We start from the raw sequence: 20,068 nt of genomic DNA on the forward strand, positions 1-20,068 counted from the left end.
CTGTGACTTTGAATGCCTAAGAGAAGGTATCTCAAACTTTACACAAAGATAAATAATCCAAATGTTTATTGCTCAAAACTCATAATACATTAAATTGCTTAGTTATTAACAGTCTTATATAAAACCACTAAGAAAAGTTCACATCCACACAAAAGAACTAAGGAATGCATTTTCTCTTAACAGTAAATCATCTCTTGAACATGTCTTTTAAAAACTTTTTTTAAATTTGTCATTCTTCATCAGATTCAATGCTAGAAGAATAACTCAACTGGGCTGCAGTTTTACACAATGTAACACATTTATTTCTTATGATAGGCTTCTAGTTTGTCATATGCTTATTGTGGTAGGGTATGTGTCAAAAGGCATGGTAAGCAACTTGTAAATCTCCTCTTCCATGTCTTTGAGTGTTACAGCTTGTTCTATAATCTTCAGTCTAGACTAAAAGTCCTTTAGTAAGAGGCATAGTTCACAACACAATGGAAACAGAGAAAAGGAAGACAGCAAATGATCCATAGTTAATCTGTAAAACACCGTGTGTGTGTATGTGTGTGCTTGTGTGTATGTGTGTGTTTTACATATATATTTACTATGGATCAATATATATATATATATATTACACATTGTAACGCTTGTACTAATGTGTATATTTAAAACACTATATAATTCACATTTTCACTTTACACATATTTACAACTGTGAAATTACCGAACCTATAATGTCATGTCCCCTCTGTGGACTGCATATTTTAAAGCTTCCATCTCTCAAGATTTGGTATACAGTTCTTATTCTCATGACAGGAAAAAAAAAGAAAAGCAAAGTCAGGAGTTAATGATCTACTGCTTACATTTCAAATATTTGTGCTGTCAATCAAACCTTATATGAAGGGAAAAAAGGATGAGTTATTGTTTCTACCATGTTAGTATAAAGTATTGGGCACTTTAATCACAGCACTGCAAGTCCAAATATATCTAGGGTGTGTGTGGGGAAAATCAAATCCATGATCTGTTTTATAACTAGTGAAAAACACATCAAAACAAAAACAAAGTATGTTTTGTTTACTCTGAATTTTAAAGCCCACTTAAAATCAATTGTCAGAAATAATACTTGCAATATCTGAATTTCTCTATATCAAACTTTCTTAATTAAGTAATCAGAGTTGCTCTTCAAACCTTCACTTTAGCACATCAGATTAAAAAAAGAGGAAAAGCACTAATTTCTACTCAATTTTACTAATTTAAGCAGAATTTGATAATCTCTCAAAAACATGTTTCCATATTCTGGTAAGGTTCAATACTTAGATGTGATTTATAGAAATCTTTTAGCGAATAGTGTAGGTTTGCAATTTAATTAGTTTAACCTATATTTATGTGCAACATTTCAGCAACAGTAGAAAACAATTTTATTATACATATTTACCAGACAATTCCAAATAAGGCCATAAATCCTTCATGATATTTAACTATTAACCCATATTTCCTTGTGTGGTGCCAAATCCATTCTATGAATAATAATTATAATAATAGCAGTTGTGAAAAATATAAAATCCAACATCAGTACCACATCAATTTGGGGATTTGTGTTGGCCCAATCTGCCTAGGGACTTAATTTTGGGGGCTTAGAACCATTTTAAGCTGCCATTTGAAATAAATTTGTAAAAATCACTCAGTACCAATTTTGTGGATTGGAAAATGGTGGATTTCTGGCATCTATTATTGTCACCTGGTAAGGTAACAATTCAGGACACATTTGTCATACCTCACACCAATACTCGATTACAACATGCATACTACATTAAAGCAAAGTGATCACCAAAAAAAAAAGTTTCCTTTTTTGCTTCATATTGCACCTACAGGAAAAGAAATCTCTGTGCTTTACTGCCTCATTTCATAGCAATAGCACATTTTACAAACTGGTAAATAGAAGGGCTAAGCTAAACAACACTAAATAAATAATAAACACGTTTCAGCCAGATTTTGTAATTAACATGTAATTAAGATGAAGCACTTGCAAAGAAACAGAACAGAATACAGAAGATTTTTTACTATCCGCACTATGCTTCAGAGATTCACTGTTTTGGAGAGTTTCTAGCCCAGGGACAGCTGTTCAAGGCATGTAGGAAATGAAGAGATGGGAAAAAGAGAATAGAGATTGCTGTCTGCTACATTAGAAGCCTTCTACTGATAGAGAAGTAAGTGGAAGAAACTTTGCTGGGTCCATCCATGACACTGCATAGACAAACTTTAAGCAATAAATACTGATTTAGAAAATTATCTTTAAGTAGAAATGAAAAAGTCAATCATTTATAAAAAAAATCTGCTCTCATAAAAGATTCCATAAAAGGAATAGAACATACCAATTACTGATTTAATCAAACGCATGTCAACAATAAGAGTTGCAACATTTCATAGGACAGAGGACAGAAGCTACTAAGTTCAAGGACTCTAGCCATTTTGATTCCCATTTAAGCATTAGAACATTGTTTATAGACAGTGTTGGACAACAGGACATGCGAACCACCCACCTTCTTCAACTGAGACAATGAAGTCAACTTTTAACGAACACATAACAGCTTTACTAGAACTAAAGTATTTCCTACTGCAGTACCTCATAATATCAGAAAATTCATAGTGTATTGACCGTAAATGTTATCAGAGTAATTAAGGAAAGTAATAATTACAGGTAGGCTTCCCCAGAACTAGTCGTTATTAAAAAGTAATGATTTAGCTTCTAGAAACCAATGTAATGAATAAAGAAATGAAAAGTAATGAGAACGATATCTTGGGAGATGTTAAGACTATGAATGTTAAGACTAATATCAGGGTATATGGGGCTGGCCTGCCTCATCCACCAAGTTGAGTATGTAAGTGGCAATATCTTCCTCCGTAGGTGCATCAGATACAACCCAAGAATCATTTGCAGCGGTCACTTGTAGGCGGCATACAGGGCAATTCCTGTGACGACCACTCCTGCAAAGGAAGTCAGAAGAAACCGTCACTGCTTTTCAAATTTTGTACTGACAATGCGCATGACTATTTTTGCTCTAATGGTAAGATATAATAGGATCTTGGACAAAAGGCTAAAAGACATGTGTTTTATCTAGGAGACCAAGCTAAAAATAACAGTGAAAGTATCCCCAACATAGATTGCGCAGATCTGTTTTTGAAAGCCACCAGGCAATGACCTCCAAAGAAAAACAACCTGTTGCTTTTTAAATTGGAAAAATTTACATTATCCCAAATGTCTATAATTTAAAGTAATTGGTTGCCCTATCAATAAATATTGACCGCATTCACCTATCGCTTGACTAAGGATACAGCAAACCCCCATCATTCAGAAGAACAGAATGATGGCTGAAATTTTCAGATCTGTTTTGGCTTTTTTATGAGGTTGGGGACTGTATTAAGAGGCAAAATATTTAGAGGGCTCATTTAGATCTTCACCTATCTTCCAAACAAGTTTCCAATCTGGGAGGCACTGATACCACCCGGTCCGTGGTAAATAAGGCTCCCTTGATTTACGATCTCATACAGAGGGAGTCCGTGGACTTTAGGGGCATTACAGAGACCTGGTTGGGCACAGAGGGGGGTGTTCCCCTGGTGGAACTGTGCCCTCCGGGTTTCTGTGCATTTCATCAGCTGAGGGCCCAAGGTACGGGTGGGGGGGTGGCGGTTGTGATTAAAGAAAGCCTAGAGCCGAGGGAGTCCACTGTGCCTCAGATATCTGGTTGTGAATCCCTCCTTGTGAAGTGGGGTCATAGGAATCAGATGGGTTTGTTGATCGCGTACCTGGCTCCTTGCTGCGTGACTACAGCCCTGCCTGAGCTGCTGGAGGTGCTTGCCGGGGTGGCAGTTGAGACTCCCAGACTTTTGGTCATGGGGGATTTCAACTTGCCATCGGCCGGCTTGTCATCAATGGTAGCTCAGGAGTTCCAGGCTTCCATGACGGCCATGGACCTGATTCAAGTAATTGATGGCCCTACACACATGGGGGGAGGCACACTAGATCTGATTTTTATCTCTGGACAGTGGATTAATGATCTGGTATTAGGAGATTTAGTGACGGAACCGGTGTCATGGTCGGATCATTTTCTCGTTCACCTGGACTTTCAGACCGCCACTCACCACCGCAGGGAGACGGAGCCAATGCGTTGGTTCCGTCCCAGGCGCCTGATGGACCCTGAGAGGTTCCGGACGGAGCTTGGGCCGTTTCCTGAGGATCTTGCCCACGGCACGACTGAAGAACTAGTTGCGGCCTGGGAACGGGCCGTGGCTGGGGCTTTGGACTGTGTCGTGCCTTTGCGGCCTCTGACCCGGCGTAGATCTCACTCGGCTCCCTGGTTCTCTGAGGAGCTGAGGGAGATGAAACGCCGGAGAAGACGCCTAGAGAGTACCTGGAGGTCTAGCCATTCCGAGGCTGATCGGACACTAGTGAGCTCTTTTACTAAGACCTACCTAGTGGCAATGAGGGAGGCGAAACGTTCCTACGTTTCCACCCTCATTGCATCGGCAGATAACCGGCTGGTCGCCCTGTTTCGGGTGACTCACTCCCTCCTTCAACAGGAGGGGCGGGATGACCCCCTACAGGGACGTGCCGAGGAATTTAACGGTTATCTATACGATAAAATCGTTCAGCTTCGGGATGGTTTAGACCAAAATTGCGATGATCCAAGTGGGATGGCAGAGGCACGTCTTGTTGAGGTTATTTGGGATGAGTTTGAGACTGTGGCTCTCGAGGACGTGGACAGGTTACTGGGGAGGCTACATGTGACCACATGTTTACTGGACCCGTGTCCTTCCTGGCTGGTGCTGGCTACTCAGGAAGTGACACGAGGCTGGCTCCGGGGAATTATAAATGCTTCACTGTTGGAAGGGGTTTTCCCCACTGCCTTGAAAGAGGCGGTGGTGAGACCCCTCCTCAAGAAGCCTTCCCTGGACCCAGCTATTTTGGGAAATTATCGTCCAGTCTCCAACCTTCACTTTGTGGCGAAGGTTGTAGAGAGTGTGGTTGCATGGCAGCTTCCCCGGTACCTGGATGAAGCTGTCTATCTAGACCTGTTCCAGTCCGGCTTCCGGTCCGGTCACAGTACGGAGACAGCTTTGGTCGCGTTGGTGGATGACCTCTGGAGGGCCAGGGATAGGGGTTGTTCCTCTGCCCTGGTCCTATTAGATCTCTCAGCGGCTTTTGATACCATCGACCATGGTATCTTGCTGCACCGGTTGGAGGGGTTGGGAGTGGGAGGCACCGTTTATCGGTGGTTCTCCTCCTATCTCTCCGACCGCTCGCAGACAGTGTTGACAGGGGGGCAGAGGTCGACCGCGAGGCACCTTACTTGTGGGGTGCCTCAGAGGTCGATTCTCTCGCCCCTCCTGTTCAACATCTACATGAAGCCGCTGGGTAAGGTCATCAGTGGTTTCGGGGTGAGTTATCATCTGTACGCTGATGACACTCAGTTGTACTTTTCCACCCCGGACCACCCCAACGAAGCTGTCGAAGTGCTGTCCCGGTGTCTGGAAGCCGTACGGGTCTGGATGGGGAGAAACAGATTCAAGCTCAATCCCTCCAAGACGGAGTGGCTGTGGATGCCGGCACCCCGGTACAGTCAGCTGCAGTCGCAGCTGGCTGTGGGGGGGCGAGTTATTGCCCCAACGGAGAGGGTGCGCAACTTGGGTGTCCTCTTGGATGGGCGGCTGTCGTTTGACGATCATTTGGCGGCCGTCTCCAAGAGGGCCTTCCACCAAGTACACTTGGTGCGCCAGTTGCGCCCCTTCCTTGACCGGGATGCCTTATGCACGGTCACTCATGCCCTTGTCACTTCCCGCTTGGACTATTGCAATGCTCTCTACATGGGGCTCCCCTTGAGGTGCACCCGGAGGCTGCAGTTAGTCCAGAATGCAGCTGCGCGGGTAATAGTGGGAGCAACTCGTTGCTCCCATGTAACACCAATCCTGCGCAGTTTGCACTGGCTTCCTGTGGTCTTTCGGGTACGCTTCAAGATTCTGGTTACCACCTTTAAAGCGCTCCATGGCTTAGGACCCAGGTACTTACGGGACCGCCTGCTGTTACCTTTTGCCTCCCACGACCCGTATGCTCACACAGAGAGGGCCTTCTCAGGGTACTGTCCGCCAAGCAATGTCGGTTGGCGGCCCCCAGGGGAAGGGCCTTCTCTGTTGGAGCTCCTACGCTTTGGAATGAACTTCCCCCTGGTTTACGTCAAGTGCCTGATCTTCGGACCTTTCGCCGTGAGCTGAAAACGCACCTATTTATTCAAGCGGGACTGGACTGAAATTTTATTGGGGTTATTTATATTTTAAGATTTTAAATTGTTTTAAAATTTCGGCCACATTATAATATGCTTTTTAATTTCTCTTAATGTTTATATATTGAATTTTACTTGGCTGTACACCGCCCTGAGTCCTTCGGGAGAAGGGCGGTATAAAAATCGAAATAAATAAAAAAAAAATGTGTGCAAGTTATTGTACCTCTATGTAAAAAAGTTATTTAGTTCAGTAAAGACAACTTCTTTCTCCTAAATTGTTATCTTTGAAGTAGAGGTGGTACTGGAAAAGGGGATCTACTTCCAGCTCACTGAGAGCTAGAACTCTGGGGGGAAAAAAACCCATTTCACTGTGGACAACTGTATGAGGAAAATATATGAGGAAAATAATTACAGTGGTACCTTGGTATTCAACTGCTTTAAAACTCATTACATTTGGTACTCATTGCATTCTGATATGAAAATTTTGTCCTGGTACTCATTTTTTGTTTAATACTCAATACAAAAGCTAGAGCTTGTTGGTGTTGGCTGCCTTGTGATTCATTACATTATTCCTCTATCCAACTTTGCCCCTCTCCCACTTCTGGTTTCACTATCCATTATGTTACCCTATCATCAAGCCGCGGTGTGGCTCAGGCTGTAAGAAGCCTGTTATGAATAGAATAGAATAGAATAGAATAGAATAGAATAGAATAGAATAGAATAGAATAGAATTTTTATTGGCCAAGTGTGATTGGACACACAAGGAATTTGTCTTGGTGCATATGCTCTCAGTGTACATAAAAGAAAAGATATGTTCATCAAGGTACAACATTTACAACACAGCTGCTTGCAATTACTGCAGGCTATTGCAGGCTCGAGTCCCACCAGGCCCAAGGTTGACTCAGCCTTCCATCCTTTATAAGGTAGGTAAAATGAGGACCCAGATTGTTGGGGGGGCAATAAGTTGACTTTGTATATAAATATACAAATAGGGTGAGACTATTGCCTTACACAATGTAAACCGCTCTGAGTCTTCGGAGAAGGGCGGGATATAAATGTGAAGAAAAAAAAAAGCCTCCATTCAGTTTTATTTGATTTTATTTTTGCTGGTTTTGCTGGAAAGTAGAGTTATGTGTGTAAATGTAAAATGAGCTTCTGTGCTTCTGAGAAAGAAGTTTGTGTGTGTGTGTGCGTGATACATACAAAATCAAGACTGATCAATTTATAAATGGAGTGTCTTATTTTACAGGGCTTTAAATTAAAAGAATATTAACTAATATTAAGGTTTCTGAACAGCATGTATATAAGCAGGTACATAAAACTACTCAAATATGCAAGTATATAAAATACACATAAACCAGCTAGCAGTACCTAAACACACTTGTAAGTGGATCATAAGCTTTCTAACAAACAGGAAGCAGCAGGTGAAGCTAAGCAAGATCACATCAGTTACCTGTACAATTAGCACAGCCCCCCCCCAAGGCTGTGTGCTCTCCCCACTTCTCTTCTCTCTGTATACCAATGACTGCATCTCAAAAAATCCGTCTGTTGAACTACTTAAGTTTGCAGATGATACAACAGTGATTGGTCTCATTCGAGACAACGATGAATCTGCATACAGATGGGAGGTTGAACAACTAGCCTTGTGGTGCAACCTGAACAATCTGGAACTGAACACATTCAAAATGGTAGAAATGGTGGTAGACTTTAGGAGAAACCCTCCCATACTACCACCTCTTGCAATATTAGGCAACACAGTATCAACAGTAGAGACCTTCAAATTTCTAGGTTCTATCATATCTCAAGACCTAAAATAAGTCACCTAACATCAAAAGCGTCATCAAAAAAGCATAACAAAGAATGTTCTTTCTGCGCCAACAAGCTCAAACTGCCCAAGGAGCTGCTGATATAGTTCTACAGAGGAATTACTGAGTGTCATCTGCACTTCTGTAACTGTCTGGTTTGGTTCTGCAACACAACAAGACAGACACAGACTTCAGAGGATAATTAGAACTGCAGAAAAAACAATTACTACCAACCTGCCTTCCATTGCACGAGTCAAAAAGAGGACTGAAAATATTTACAGACCCCTAGCATCCTGGACATAAATTGTTTCAACTCCTACCCTCAAAACGCCGCTATAGAGCACTGCACACCAGAACAACTAGACACAAGAACAGCTTTTGCCCGAATGCCATCACTCTGCTAAACAAATAATTCCCTCAACACTGTCACACTATTCACTAAGTCTGCATTACTATTACTGTTAATCTTCTCATTGTTCCTATCATCCATCTCCTCCCACTTATGACTGTATGACTGTAACCTCTTGCTGTATCCTTACAATTTATAGTTTCCTAGTATGTTTCGATTGCTTATTTGTACCCTATGACTATCATTAAGTGTTGTACCTTATGATTCTTGACGAATGTATCTTCTTTTTATGTACACTGAGAGCATATGCACCAAAGACAAATTCCTCGTGTGTCCAATCACACTTTGCCAATAAAGAATTCATTCATTCTATCTATCTATCTATCTATCTATCTATCTATCTATCTATCTATCTATCTATCTATCTATCTATCTACCTACCTACCTACTATCTATCTATCTATCTATCTATCTATCTATCTATCTATCTATCTATCTATCTAAACTTGGAAAACTGAGGTGGCATTGCAAAGAAGGGTTCATTTCTTTTCTTCATTAAACATGGTATAATTTGTTCATCAGATTTAACTAAGGGACTTACCATTTATCAATGCATTTCTGACAAAAGCTGTGGGCACATGGCAAGATCAGATCAGCACGTCCATCCATACAAATGCAACATTCTTCCTCATCAGTAAGCTGTTTCACCCTACAGTGCAAATATATTATTTATTCACAATCAAAGATTTCCAGAACGTTAATTGTATATGTAATATACATTGAATCATTTCTTGTTAAATATTTTATTATGACTATTTATAATCTTTTAACTCCTAGTTCACTACAGCAACTTCACATTCAACTTGCAAGAAACTATCTGGGTTTTGTCCTAAGAAAGGAGGAAGCAGACCATTATTATATAAAAAATTGGTGTTCTATAAACAAAACCTATGACACACATTAAAAATGTTAAAAGTGTTTAAAAAGAATAATCATAGACTGATGTACAATTAAGAAAAGTTTGTTATTTGCTTCTTCAATGTATACTCTGAGTGGTGCATGAACAGACATTTTTACTTACACACACACACACACACACAAAACCACAGATTGTTGTATACTGTTGTGTCTTGCCCGCCCTCAGAGCAGCCGGGGCCTTCTTACCTGCTCCCGAACACTGAGGAATGTATGCCTCCCGGCCCAAGTCCTGGCTCCATGCCCACACAAACTGCAGAAGGAGAATCTCCCGGCCCCAGCCCTGACTCCATGCCCAGGCAAACGGAGCAGCTAGACCCCTCCCCCTCCTCCACAGCATGTGAGCCTGAGGAGGGTTTATTCCCAACAGCTGACTGGAGTAATCCTCGCATCAGAAGATTGGATAGGCGGAGGCAACAGAGGGAAGGGAGGGGCAGGCCTTAATGAGTGCTGAGTCATGGAGCCACACCCCATGGCCTATATAAAGGATCTACTTTCTGGCAGTCTCTGAGTCAGGCAAAAGTCGAACTTATCTTGCTGAAGTCACTTACTGGTCTCCTGCCTGCTCTGAGGACTTTGCTAGGACTTTGGGCAGAGCTGCAGAGGCAAGCCTGATTCGGATTTCCCTGACCCGGCCGTCAGCGGAGGAGTGGGACACGACATATACAATGGCAAATAGCTATTCCCGTTATCTAAGTGCCTATTTCCAATAATTTTTTAGCACAGAAGTAATTTAAAGTTCTTTCAGCTCTCTGAATAATCTCAAAATTTTCCAGAATGAGGAAAATTAATATGAATGGTAGATTATTTCTTTTTCAAAATGAATCTTCATCACTAAAGAATGAAGAGGATGCCTCTCTGCAAGAGGATGTGCCTCTTTTTCAGAAAAGCTTACATATATTTTCAGTAAGAAAAAAGGTAGACTAAATAACTGAGCGTTCATTCATTGCACATTTTTATAGTAAATGGCAACCTTCACCTAAACGGAATCAAGTTTACAAAACTCCTTGCTGGAGCAAGAAACCGGACAGATTCAAAATTTTTTAGAGTATTTCAAATACCTTCCCATCCAAAGGCTAGCCTGACAAGATTCAACAGATGACAGATCTTCTGCTATTCCTTCTGAGGGAGCGTTCTGTGAAAGAACCTGTGATGCTTGACTTGTAATATCTTTATAAAGTTGAATGAACTGATACAAGTTCATAATTCTTGAAGCTTCCACATTCCCACTTGTCTTGTTTATCTATAACACAAACAGCAGCATTATCATTTTTCTTGAACATCTCACCATTTATTCTAATGTTATTTTTAAAGAAATGTAAATCGAGAGTTCCTAACTCAGAAATTTGATATGCGATGCTATAAATGCCTTTATAATGTTTAGAATGGTAAATGGCACATTAATAATGGCACATTAGTAAAGTTATGGCAAGCAAAACATTATACACACAGCAAAATACATATTTTTAATAAGTTATGAAAATGTGGCATTTTTTTCTAACTAACCATGAACATCCACAAAATTTATCCTTATAGCATTATTCATAGCATTTATATGTTGCTATGAATGAGAGAATTTAAGATTCTGATAAACTTACTTTAGTGCAAACTATCCGAACAGCCACCTTCCATAAAGCCGTAGCATCAGACCCTGGCTGCACTTCAAATAACAGGTGCTTATTCTGGCCAGAAGCTAATTGTGCAGTTCTGGAAATATTTAACATTTATTTAACATTCTATACATGTAGCACAAGAGGACAGACACTTTAAACATTACAGTGAATATGATGTACAAATTGCAAGCAAATATATTTTCAAACATAGGGCTGGATCTGTGGAATAGGTTTGGTGGAAATTGGTTTTCCCACTCAGCCCCTTCCAAAGCTGCCTTCGTGAAAAGACTTGCTGATATTTGGAAGAATCTTGCTAAGAGCCAACACCATTCATCTAAAAGCCTTTGATCCTGGAAGACTGTTTCCAGAGGATTGGCAGGAGAACAAATCAAGGAAGTCATTTTCACCCCAGTGCTTGTAACACAAACATTCATCTTTCTTTGAATTGGCTTCTTGGGAATATAATTATTCTTTCTCTGGTTCATCTTCATTTGTGGTTCTCCAGGAACTCAACTTTAAAATAATTATGTATTATGATTCCAACCAAAATGCTGGAAAACTTATATTTTATACAAGTATGTGTTTATATAAAGTGTCTGGTTTCATGCAACTTCTGGTTTTAAGAAGAATTGTACATAAGTGATTGATATATGGTTTACAGACAAAAGATCTCAGGCTTAATTCTTTTATAACCAGATAAAGAAAATGTCAGATACCCTTGAGAGACATTACTAGTCACCATAGATAATTACTGAGTTAGGTATACTGATTATCTGACTCAGTATAAAGCAACATTATTATGTTTGCAACTACAGTATTTTTAAGAGCTTTATTTTCCTTCTAAAGCAAGAATTGGAAAATGCATTCATGTCCAATACTTAATTTTAGGACACATTTTAATTGCGAAGAGAGTAAAGTATTTTCCAAGTAGCTCAATATTAATACAGCTAAGCCACGGTTTAGGAGGTTTGCATTGATTGGTTTAACTGCCATTGTTAAGTTTCAATGAATGAGTGCTAGATTTATTTTGATTGCTCTTATGTAATTTATTATGGTGCCTTTAATAAGGGAAATAAGCTTCTCTCATATCTACTCGTTTCAATTTGAAAAACATTACAAAACATCTGATAAAGTCCTGATCGCAAAGTATTTGTTGCGGCTTAAAATAAAACCGAACACATCCCGAGAAACTAAATATTATGTTACACCATGTAATGCAACTGTCCCATTTTTATTAGAAATTAAGCAGTCATATACAGTATATATTGCTAATAATTCATTCTCAAATGCCTTAAGCAGGTTCCTGTTTAATACTTAAACTATTACATGTATAAAGGGGAAAAAAATCTCACGTATCATTAAGTTCAGCCACTCTTCCCAAAAATTCTTCATATGTCAAGAAACCACTTTCTCGAACAAGAGAGACATGCTTGACAACTTTTTCTGGCAGCTTATTTATAACTGTCTGCGTTTGGCTTGAGAGTTGCTGGCCCATGATAGATGCTTTAGCTCAGGTCCCAGGAAGAAATACTGCTTTCCACATTTAGAGAATTTCTAATAAATATATTTTAAAACACTTTATTAGAATAGTCATCACTGCATTCAATTCACAATGCATAAATTGCAAGCCAACTACATGCTATATAGTTTAACTGGAGTAGCTTTATAAAGCTGGTTAGCTTTATATAGAGCTAACCAGGTAAGAAGTCAGATTAAGTTGTGGCCCGCCAGCTGCCAGCGGAGCTGGTGGTAGACTGGGGCGATAAGGAGGTTGGTGTTGTGACCCAGGTTCCCGGACTCGGACTCCTGGAGGAGGAGGATTCAGAAAGTGAGGAAGAGGAACTGGCAAGTCCTGCTTCCCCTGGGCCCTCTCCCTCCCTGGCACCCACCCAGGAGGAGGAGGAGGGGCTGGCAAGGCCTGATCCCCCCGGGCCGCCTTCTGATTTGGCAACGCCCCAAGAACAATCTTGGCTTGATGCAAGACTGCGCAGACGTGACCGGCGCGCACAGCAGAGGCGGCGTTGGGACAAAGTCAAAGAATGATGAGTCACGGAGTGACACTCACAGGGGCTATAAAGCAGGAGGCGGAACTTCCTGGCTTTTTGTCTTGGACAAAGCAATGAATTTGCGCGGGCAAACTGTGTCATGGATAGAAGAATCTGTTTGTGAGTGAATCGTGCTTTATCTATAATTTTCTGGTTATCTCCAGGGATTTTGGCAGGCGTGTGGGGAGACATCTCTGTGCCAGAAGGAATTCAGCCAAATGTAAATAAATTGGGAAAAGGCCTTTGACTGACTTTTTGTGTGGAGTGGTGGGACGGGGAAACAGAACAGTTGGGGAGGAACTTGGGCCAGCTCTGGAGTCTGGGGAAGGCTCTGATGGAAGCTCTGTGTTGGACACAGAGATACAGCCAGGGCCACCTGACATTTCCCAGCCACTGGAGAGGCAGCTGTCTTTGGAGGCTGAGATAAGTGGGGAGGAAGAACAGCTGAGGCCAGTTCCAGATGCGCGTATGCGCAGAGCTGTTAGGAGAAGAGAACAACTAAGTACAAGGAGTTGACTCGGGAAGCAAAACACACGTAGACGCTGAATGGCCCCTCCCTGACTGGGGAATAAATAGAAGGAAAGGGGAGTTGTGGTCGTAGGAGACAACAGTTCGTAGTTCTGAAGATTTTGGCTCATTGCATTTTGTGTAACAAAGACTGCTTCCCAGAACTTAATCTGCAACCTTGAAATTATCGCAAGGAACTGATAAGGTCTGTTACTGCAGTTAACTCCTTGAAGGAGTTAACGCCTGGACTTTTCGGTGGGTGAATGCGATTAATTCACAAGAGGAAAATAAAGGGGTTTTTTTTGTGACAAGGAGTCTGTTTCTTGTTTCTGCTAAAGCAGATTAAATCCAATTCTATTGACACCTAACTCAAGCATATTCTCAATATGGAAACACCTTGTGAATGCACATTTTTATTAAAAATGCAGTAACTCCTATTTTAGTAACTCCTAAAATACAAAATATAATGACTGACAATTGCAAGTTTATGTTTAAAACTCTGTAGACTGAACTCAAATACTTTTTAAAGGAGAGAATAACATTCATTCAGGTGAAGCCATGCATGAAATAACAGTGTACAGCAAAATTTAGTTGACCATTAAGGAGAAGAACATATTAGACATGCAAAAAACTCTCAAATTATACTTATGGTGCAGAAAGAGCTACAATTTAAAGACTATAATTTATTTGATGCTCTAATTTGTCATTCTACATTTTACTAAATCTATTTTAATCTATCCAATAGTTTTCTGAGTATATTACGAAGTAATTATCTTAAATCTTAAAAAACCAAACAAAGAAAAATTGTAAAACTGTAATGTCTATTAATAGACATTAATTTAAAAACAATATACACGATACATTATCACAGTATTATGAAAGATTTAAAAAGTAATAATATTAAAGTCAGGGAAATGTAATGCCAGTTACAAAATAACTCTGTTGCTCATAGGGTTGAGTGGAACTGCCCAAGAGTAAATAAATCAAGGCTTGAAAATTGAAAGCATTAATTTTTAAAATGAACATTTGAATATAAACACAAACATTAAAAATTTCCTAAATTTTACAGTTTGAAATGTAATTTAAATTGTAACTGTATCGTTTAATAGAAACATTTTTCAGAATTATAGCAACCTGTTTTAAAAGGCTATCATTTTGCAGAATTTCCCCCCAAAATTGAGATATAGGTATTCCTCAACTTACAACAGTTCATTTAGTGATCACTCAGTTACACCACCACTGGAAAAAGTGACTTATGGCCGTTTTTCACACTTATGACTGTTACAGCATTCCCATGGTCATCACATTATCAAAATTTGGATGGTTGGCAACTGATTCATATTTATGACAGCTGCAGTGTCCCAGAGTCATGTGAACACCTTTTGTGACCCTTCTTAGAAGACAAGTCAATGAGGAAAATAGATTCATTTAACCTTGTTACTCACTTAACAACCATGGCAAGAAAGATCGTAAAATGGGGCAAAATTCACTCAGCAAATGTTTCACTTACTAACAAAAATTTTGGGCTAATTGTGGATGTAAGTTGAGGACTACCTGTATTCCGGTTATTATTATACCCAAAACTGGTTACTTGAATCCAGATTCTCTAACCGGAAAAGGAGACACTAATTTTTAAATTCTCTTCAAGTATAGGTAGTCCTCAACATACAACCACAATTGAGTCCAACATTTATGTAGTTAAGTGAAAATTTGTTAAGTCAATTTGTCGCATTTTACGACTTTTCTTGCCACATTTGCTAATGTGCAGTTCTTAAATTAGTAACATGGTTGTTAAGTGAACCTGGGTTCTCCATTGACTTTGCTTGTCAGAAGGTCACAAAAGGACTCCTGAACACTACAACCCCTCATAAATGTGAGTCAGTTGTCAAACATCTGAATGTAAATCACGTCACCACAGGGATGCTGCCATGGTCATAAGTGTGAAAATGGTCATAAGTCACTGTTTTCAGCGCAATTGCAACTTCAAATGGTCGCTAAATGAATTGTTGCAAGTCGACTACCTGTACCTATGTTTTAGAAGCATCCAGAGTGTATCATCTCTCTAAACCAGGCATGTCAAACTCAAGGCCCGCAGGTTGGATCTAGCCCGTGGGGCCGCCCTGGAAGCAGCGAAGAGTTAGGGTGCCTCTGTCAGCAAAAACAGCCTCTTGCAACCTTCTGCCAGTGAAAACAGAGCTCAGGGGGCTGCAGGAGACCGTTGCAGCTAAAAATGGGGTCGGGGGTGTGTGTGTCATACACAACACCCTGAGCTCTGTTTTCACTGGCAGAGGTCTAGCAGAGCAAACTAAAAGCAAAACAAAAACGAAAGAAGAACTGTTTCCCCTTTTGCAGGTTTCCCCAACACAAGTGTCGTCGAGCTGGCCATGCCCAACCAGCCACACACTCCTTCCTGAGCTCAAACACAACTCTGATGCATCCCTCAATGAAATCGAGTTTGACACTCTCCTCTAAACCAGGGGTCTCCAACCTTGTCAACTTTAAGACTTGTGGACTTCAACTCCCAGAATTCCTCAGCCAGTTTTGCAAAGCTGGCTGAGGAATTCTGGGAGTTGAAGTCCACAAGTCTTAAAGTTGACAAGGTTGGAGACGCCTGCTCTAAACCAACCCCCAATGTTGCTGTATGGGTAATATAGTCTCCTTCAAGTTCTGCTCAGCTGCTGATATGACTGCACTAAAATGTAAGTTTCCCACTGCTTATTTCTGAGACAGGTTTTCCAACTTTCGGGTTAAACAAACCTACAGGCCCCAATCTTAACCCAACCCAGTCTAGCCCTTAGCTGAGCTTTTGGGTTTAGACAAGGGGGGGGGGTGTCAGGTGTTGCCACCTGCTGAGCCATCAAGAAATGTGAGGGTATCCGTCAAACTCCCCTTGCAGCGTCACATCCAGCGTTAATCCAGTGTTGGATTAAAAACTGTAAACAAACCGATTCCTTGCAGAGGCTGCTGAACTGTGGAGCCTTTGATGCTCTCTGGGCTGGGTTGTTTCCTGGCAGTTTTCCTTCATGACCAAAACTAGGTAACATCATCAGCGCTAATCCTGGATAGTCCTGAACTACCCAGAAAAACTGCTTCTCTATTCACAAAACTCAAGAAACTCCATTTATACCTCACTAGGCTTCTTACCTCACTCAGAAGAGCCAATAAGGCAAGGCAATGCACAGGCAGGGGGTGGTCCTCTTGAGCCTAATACAGGGGTCTCCAATCTTGGCAACTTTAAGACTTGTATTGTAGGAGTTGAAGTCCACAAGTCTTAAAGTTGCCAAGACTGGAGACCCCTGGCCTAAATAGTAGCAGAAAACCACAAGCCCCAAACCTCCCTGTGGGGAACCTGCTCTGTTGCCCCTAAAACTCAGGCACCTTGGGCTGAGAGCCCAGAGTTGGTTGGAAAGAAACCAAGTCCCTGAATTTGGGACAGAAACACACCCCAACGCCTTGCAAAGTGGACCTCAGGCAACGTCAAAAAAGAAAAAAAAGAAAAAAAAGGCTTTATTAAGGATGGGGTGGGATGGGGGCAATTCAGTCTTTATACAGGGTTGCCTTTGCATCCGAGGGGCGTGAGAAAAGACGGGACACCTTTAAAGTTACGTTGCCATCTCCCACACTTCAGAACGCGACCCAATCTTTGATTCACGGCCCCCGAAAAAGGGCCAGTGTTTGCATATCGAAGGAAAGGGGAGAAGAGGATTGGGGGGCGGGAGAGATATGCGAAACGCTAATACAACCTTCGTTAAAATGTCAATAATAAAATGTTAATAAACGTTTTAACGCAGCCACTTGGTTATAGGTCACGCCACGACCGTCCCCCACCGCCCCCCAGTCCTGTTTTTCCTTTTGTTGTTGGCTTAACTCGAGCTCTGGACGCAAGGGAAGAGACATCCCCCACCCACCACCCCCTGCCCTCCTCTTCCTCCTCCTCCTCCTCCTCCCGGATTCAAGGCCCATAACAAGCCAAACTCTCCGCGGCAGCCTCACCGCTGACGCTCCAACATCCTGCTCCAAATTCGCAGCCACAGCCTCCGACCGCCAGCAAAGGCTCCGCCCCCACTCACCCCCCACCCACCGCTTCGGACGCCGAGTCTACCGACCCGCTCCGCCTGCCTAGTAGACTGCATGACGTCAAGACGCGACACGATCGGGCAAGGGTTATTCCCGTCGCGTTCAGCTTACGTCTTGAAGCTTCGCTGCTTCCCTGCTTTTCTCCTTGCCAGGACGTCGAAAATAGCCGAACTGCCGCGAAGTTTACGAGGGTTACTTACCGAGAGTGGTTCGTCACCGTCTGGTTTTTTTTTTTTTTTTAAACAAGCCTGCAAAACGTTTTCAAAATATAAGAGAGGGGGGAAAAAAGTTGAGAGTCGGACTATTGCTCGTTCGTGATCTTCCGGGGGGTTTCCTTGAAAGGATTGTCATTGCCTAGATGTCTATGGAGATTCTGTCATCCAGGTCAGGGATCTCCAACCTTGGCAACTTTAAGCCTGGCGGACTTCAACTCCCAGAATTCCCCAGCCAGCTCTTAGGAATGGGTTGAGGAATGGTCCCAACAAAGGTGCTTTTTCAAAAGGAGACTGGACTGGCTCTCTCACTCTCTCTGTGTGTGTCTGTATGTGTGTGGTATGAAAACCATGCAAAATATTAATTTCGGATTCTTGAAATCCTCATAATAATAATAATAATAATATTTTAATTTGTATACCGCCCTTCTCCCGAAGGACTCAGGGCGGTGAACAGGCAGATAAAATATACATACACACAATAATTAAAAACATCCCTTAAAAAACTAATTTAAATGCCCAAAATATTAAAAAACGTACTTCCCCGTCCTCATCATTTTATAGGATCCAAGTGCACCGCTGTCAAATAATTTCCAGTCTGCATACATGCATCGAATCCTAACATTGATCTGAGCTTTTTTACACCAACAAGTCAATGCCACAAAAGTGCCTCTAAATCTCAGTCAGATCGCCTTGCTTTTGCATGATTTTTTAAAAGAAGTCCTTATAAACCAGCATTAACTCACATGCCGCTTCTGTATTAGCAGCAAGGTTTCATGGACCCCAAGGTTTTGATGTTAGATCTGATGCTTAGGTTTTATACAGGATTCATTCACCTAAAATCACAATTTTTCATCAGTCTGGCAGATCTGACAGTTTTTGGTACATCTATAGTACAAGAAACACAGGTTTGATTTCCTATTATTTTGTACAGAAATTATATCCTCCTATCCATCACAATCGTAGATCAAACTCAAGACATAGGTTCTATTGACAGAACTAAAACAGCATGAAGAATAACAAAAATTATTTTCTGGCCTTTTCTCATAGAAAGCTTTTAATTCATTTCCACTTGGCCCACAAATGTGTGGAACTGCACATAAAGTTGAATCTTACCATTGATTATTTAAGCTAATTATTTTAACATGGCATGAAACGGCTGTCGTTTGAAGATCATTTGGCGGCCGTCTCCAGGAGAGCCTTTCACCAGGTTCGCCTGGTGCGCCAGTTGCGCCCCTTCCTTGATCGGGATGCCCTATGCACAGTCACTCATGCTCTGGTTACCTCCCGCCTGGATTATTGCAATGCTCTCTACATGGGGCTTCCCTTGAGATGCACTCGGAGGCTTCAGTTGGTCCAGAATGCAGCTGCGCGGGTGATAGAGGGAGTCACGCGTAGCTCACATGTGACACCTCTCCTGCGCAGACTGCACTGGCTTCCTGTTGCCTTTCGGGTGCATTTCAAGGTCTTGGTAACCACCTTTAAAGCGCTCCATGGCTTGGGACCTGGGTACTTACGGGACTGCCTTCTGTTACCTCATGCCTCCCAGCGACCCGTACGCTCGCACAGAGAGGGCCTTCTCAGGGTGCCGTCCGCCAGACAATGTCGGCTGGCGGCCCCCAGAGGAAGATCCTTCTCTGTGGGGGCCCCCACTCTTTGGAACGAACTCCCCCCTGGGTTTCGTCAAATTCCTGACCTTGGACTTTTCGCATGAACTGAAAACATATTTGTTTGTTCGTGCGGGGCTTTCTTAAATTGTTTAATTTTAAATTTTAAATTTTCTCTCTGGTTTTAATTGGGGTTTTTAGATTCTTAATTCTTAATTATTTCGGCCATACTGTATAATAAGTTTTTTAATTGTATTTTAACTGTATATTGTTCTTTTTTATCCTGGCTGTACACCGCCCTGAGTCCTTCGGGAGAAGGGCGGTTTATAAATCCAATAAATAATAATAATAATAATAATAATAATAATAATGAAGAATTATGTACCTGAACCAATACAGGTAGTCTTCCACATATGACCACAACTGAGCCCAAAATTTCTATTGTTAAGCAAGACATTTTTAAGTGAGTTTTGCCCTATTTTATGATCTTTCTTGTCACAGTTATTAAGTAAATCACCACAGTTGTTAAATTAGTAACAAAGTTATTAAGTGAATCTGGCTTCTCCATTGACTTTACTTGTCAGAAGGTCAAAAAAGGTGATCTCATGTCCACAGAATATTG

At 41.4% G+C, this 20,068-nt stretch overlaps 1 protein-coding gene across 2 annotated transcripts; it reads right to left on the reverse strand.

Moving 5' to 3' along the window:
• Positions 1-43: 43 nt before the first annotated feature.
• RNF141 (ring finger protein 141) lies at positions 44-17,688 on the reverse strand. 2 transcript variants are annotated; one of them, XM_058159894.1, is made up of 6 exons: positions 17,544-17,687; positions 12,351-12,552; positions 10,984-11,092; positions 10,447-10,628; positions 9,012-9,119; positions 44-2,966 (listed from the first exon to the last, which is right to left on the reverse strand). In XM_058159894.1, the coding sequence occupies exons 2-6, from the start codon at positions 12,491-12,493 to the stop codon at positions 2,816-2,818; spliced, it is 693 nt and encodes a 230-aa protein (XP_058015877.1). In that variant the 5' UTR covers positions 12,494-12,552; positions 17,544-17,687; the 3' UTR covers positions 44-2,815. The 2 variants fall into 2 exon arrangements, with proteins under 2 accessions (XP_058015877.1, XP_058015868.1); XM_058159885.1 differs by lacking the exon at positions 44-2,966 and adding an exon at positions 7,351-7,926 and having other exon boundaries at positions 17,544-17,688.
• Positions 17,689-20,068: the final 2,380 nt, after the last annotated feature.

Source organism: Ahaetulla prasina, chromosome 1 (genome assembly GCF_028640845.1).
Source record: "Ahaetulla prasina isolate Xishuangbanna chromosome 1, ASM2864084v1, whole genome shotgun sequence".
Classification (NCBI taxonomy): domain Eukaryota; kingdom Metazoa; phylum Chordata; class Lepidosauria; order Squamata; family Colubridae; genus Ahaetulla; species Ahaetulla prasina.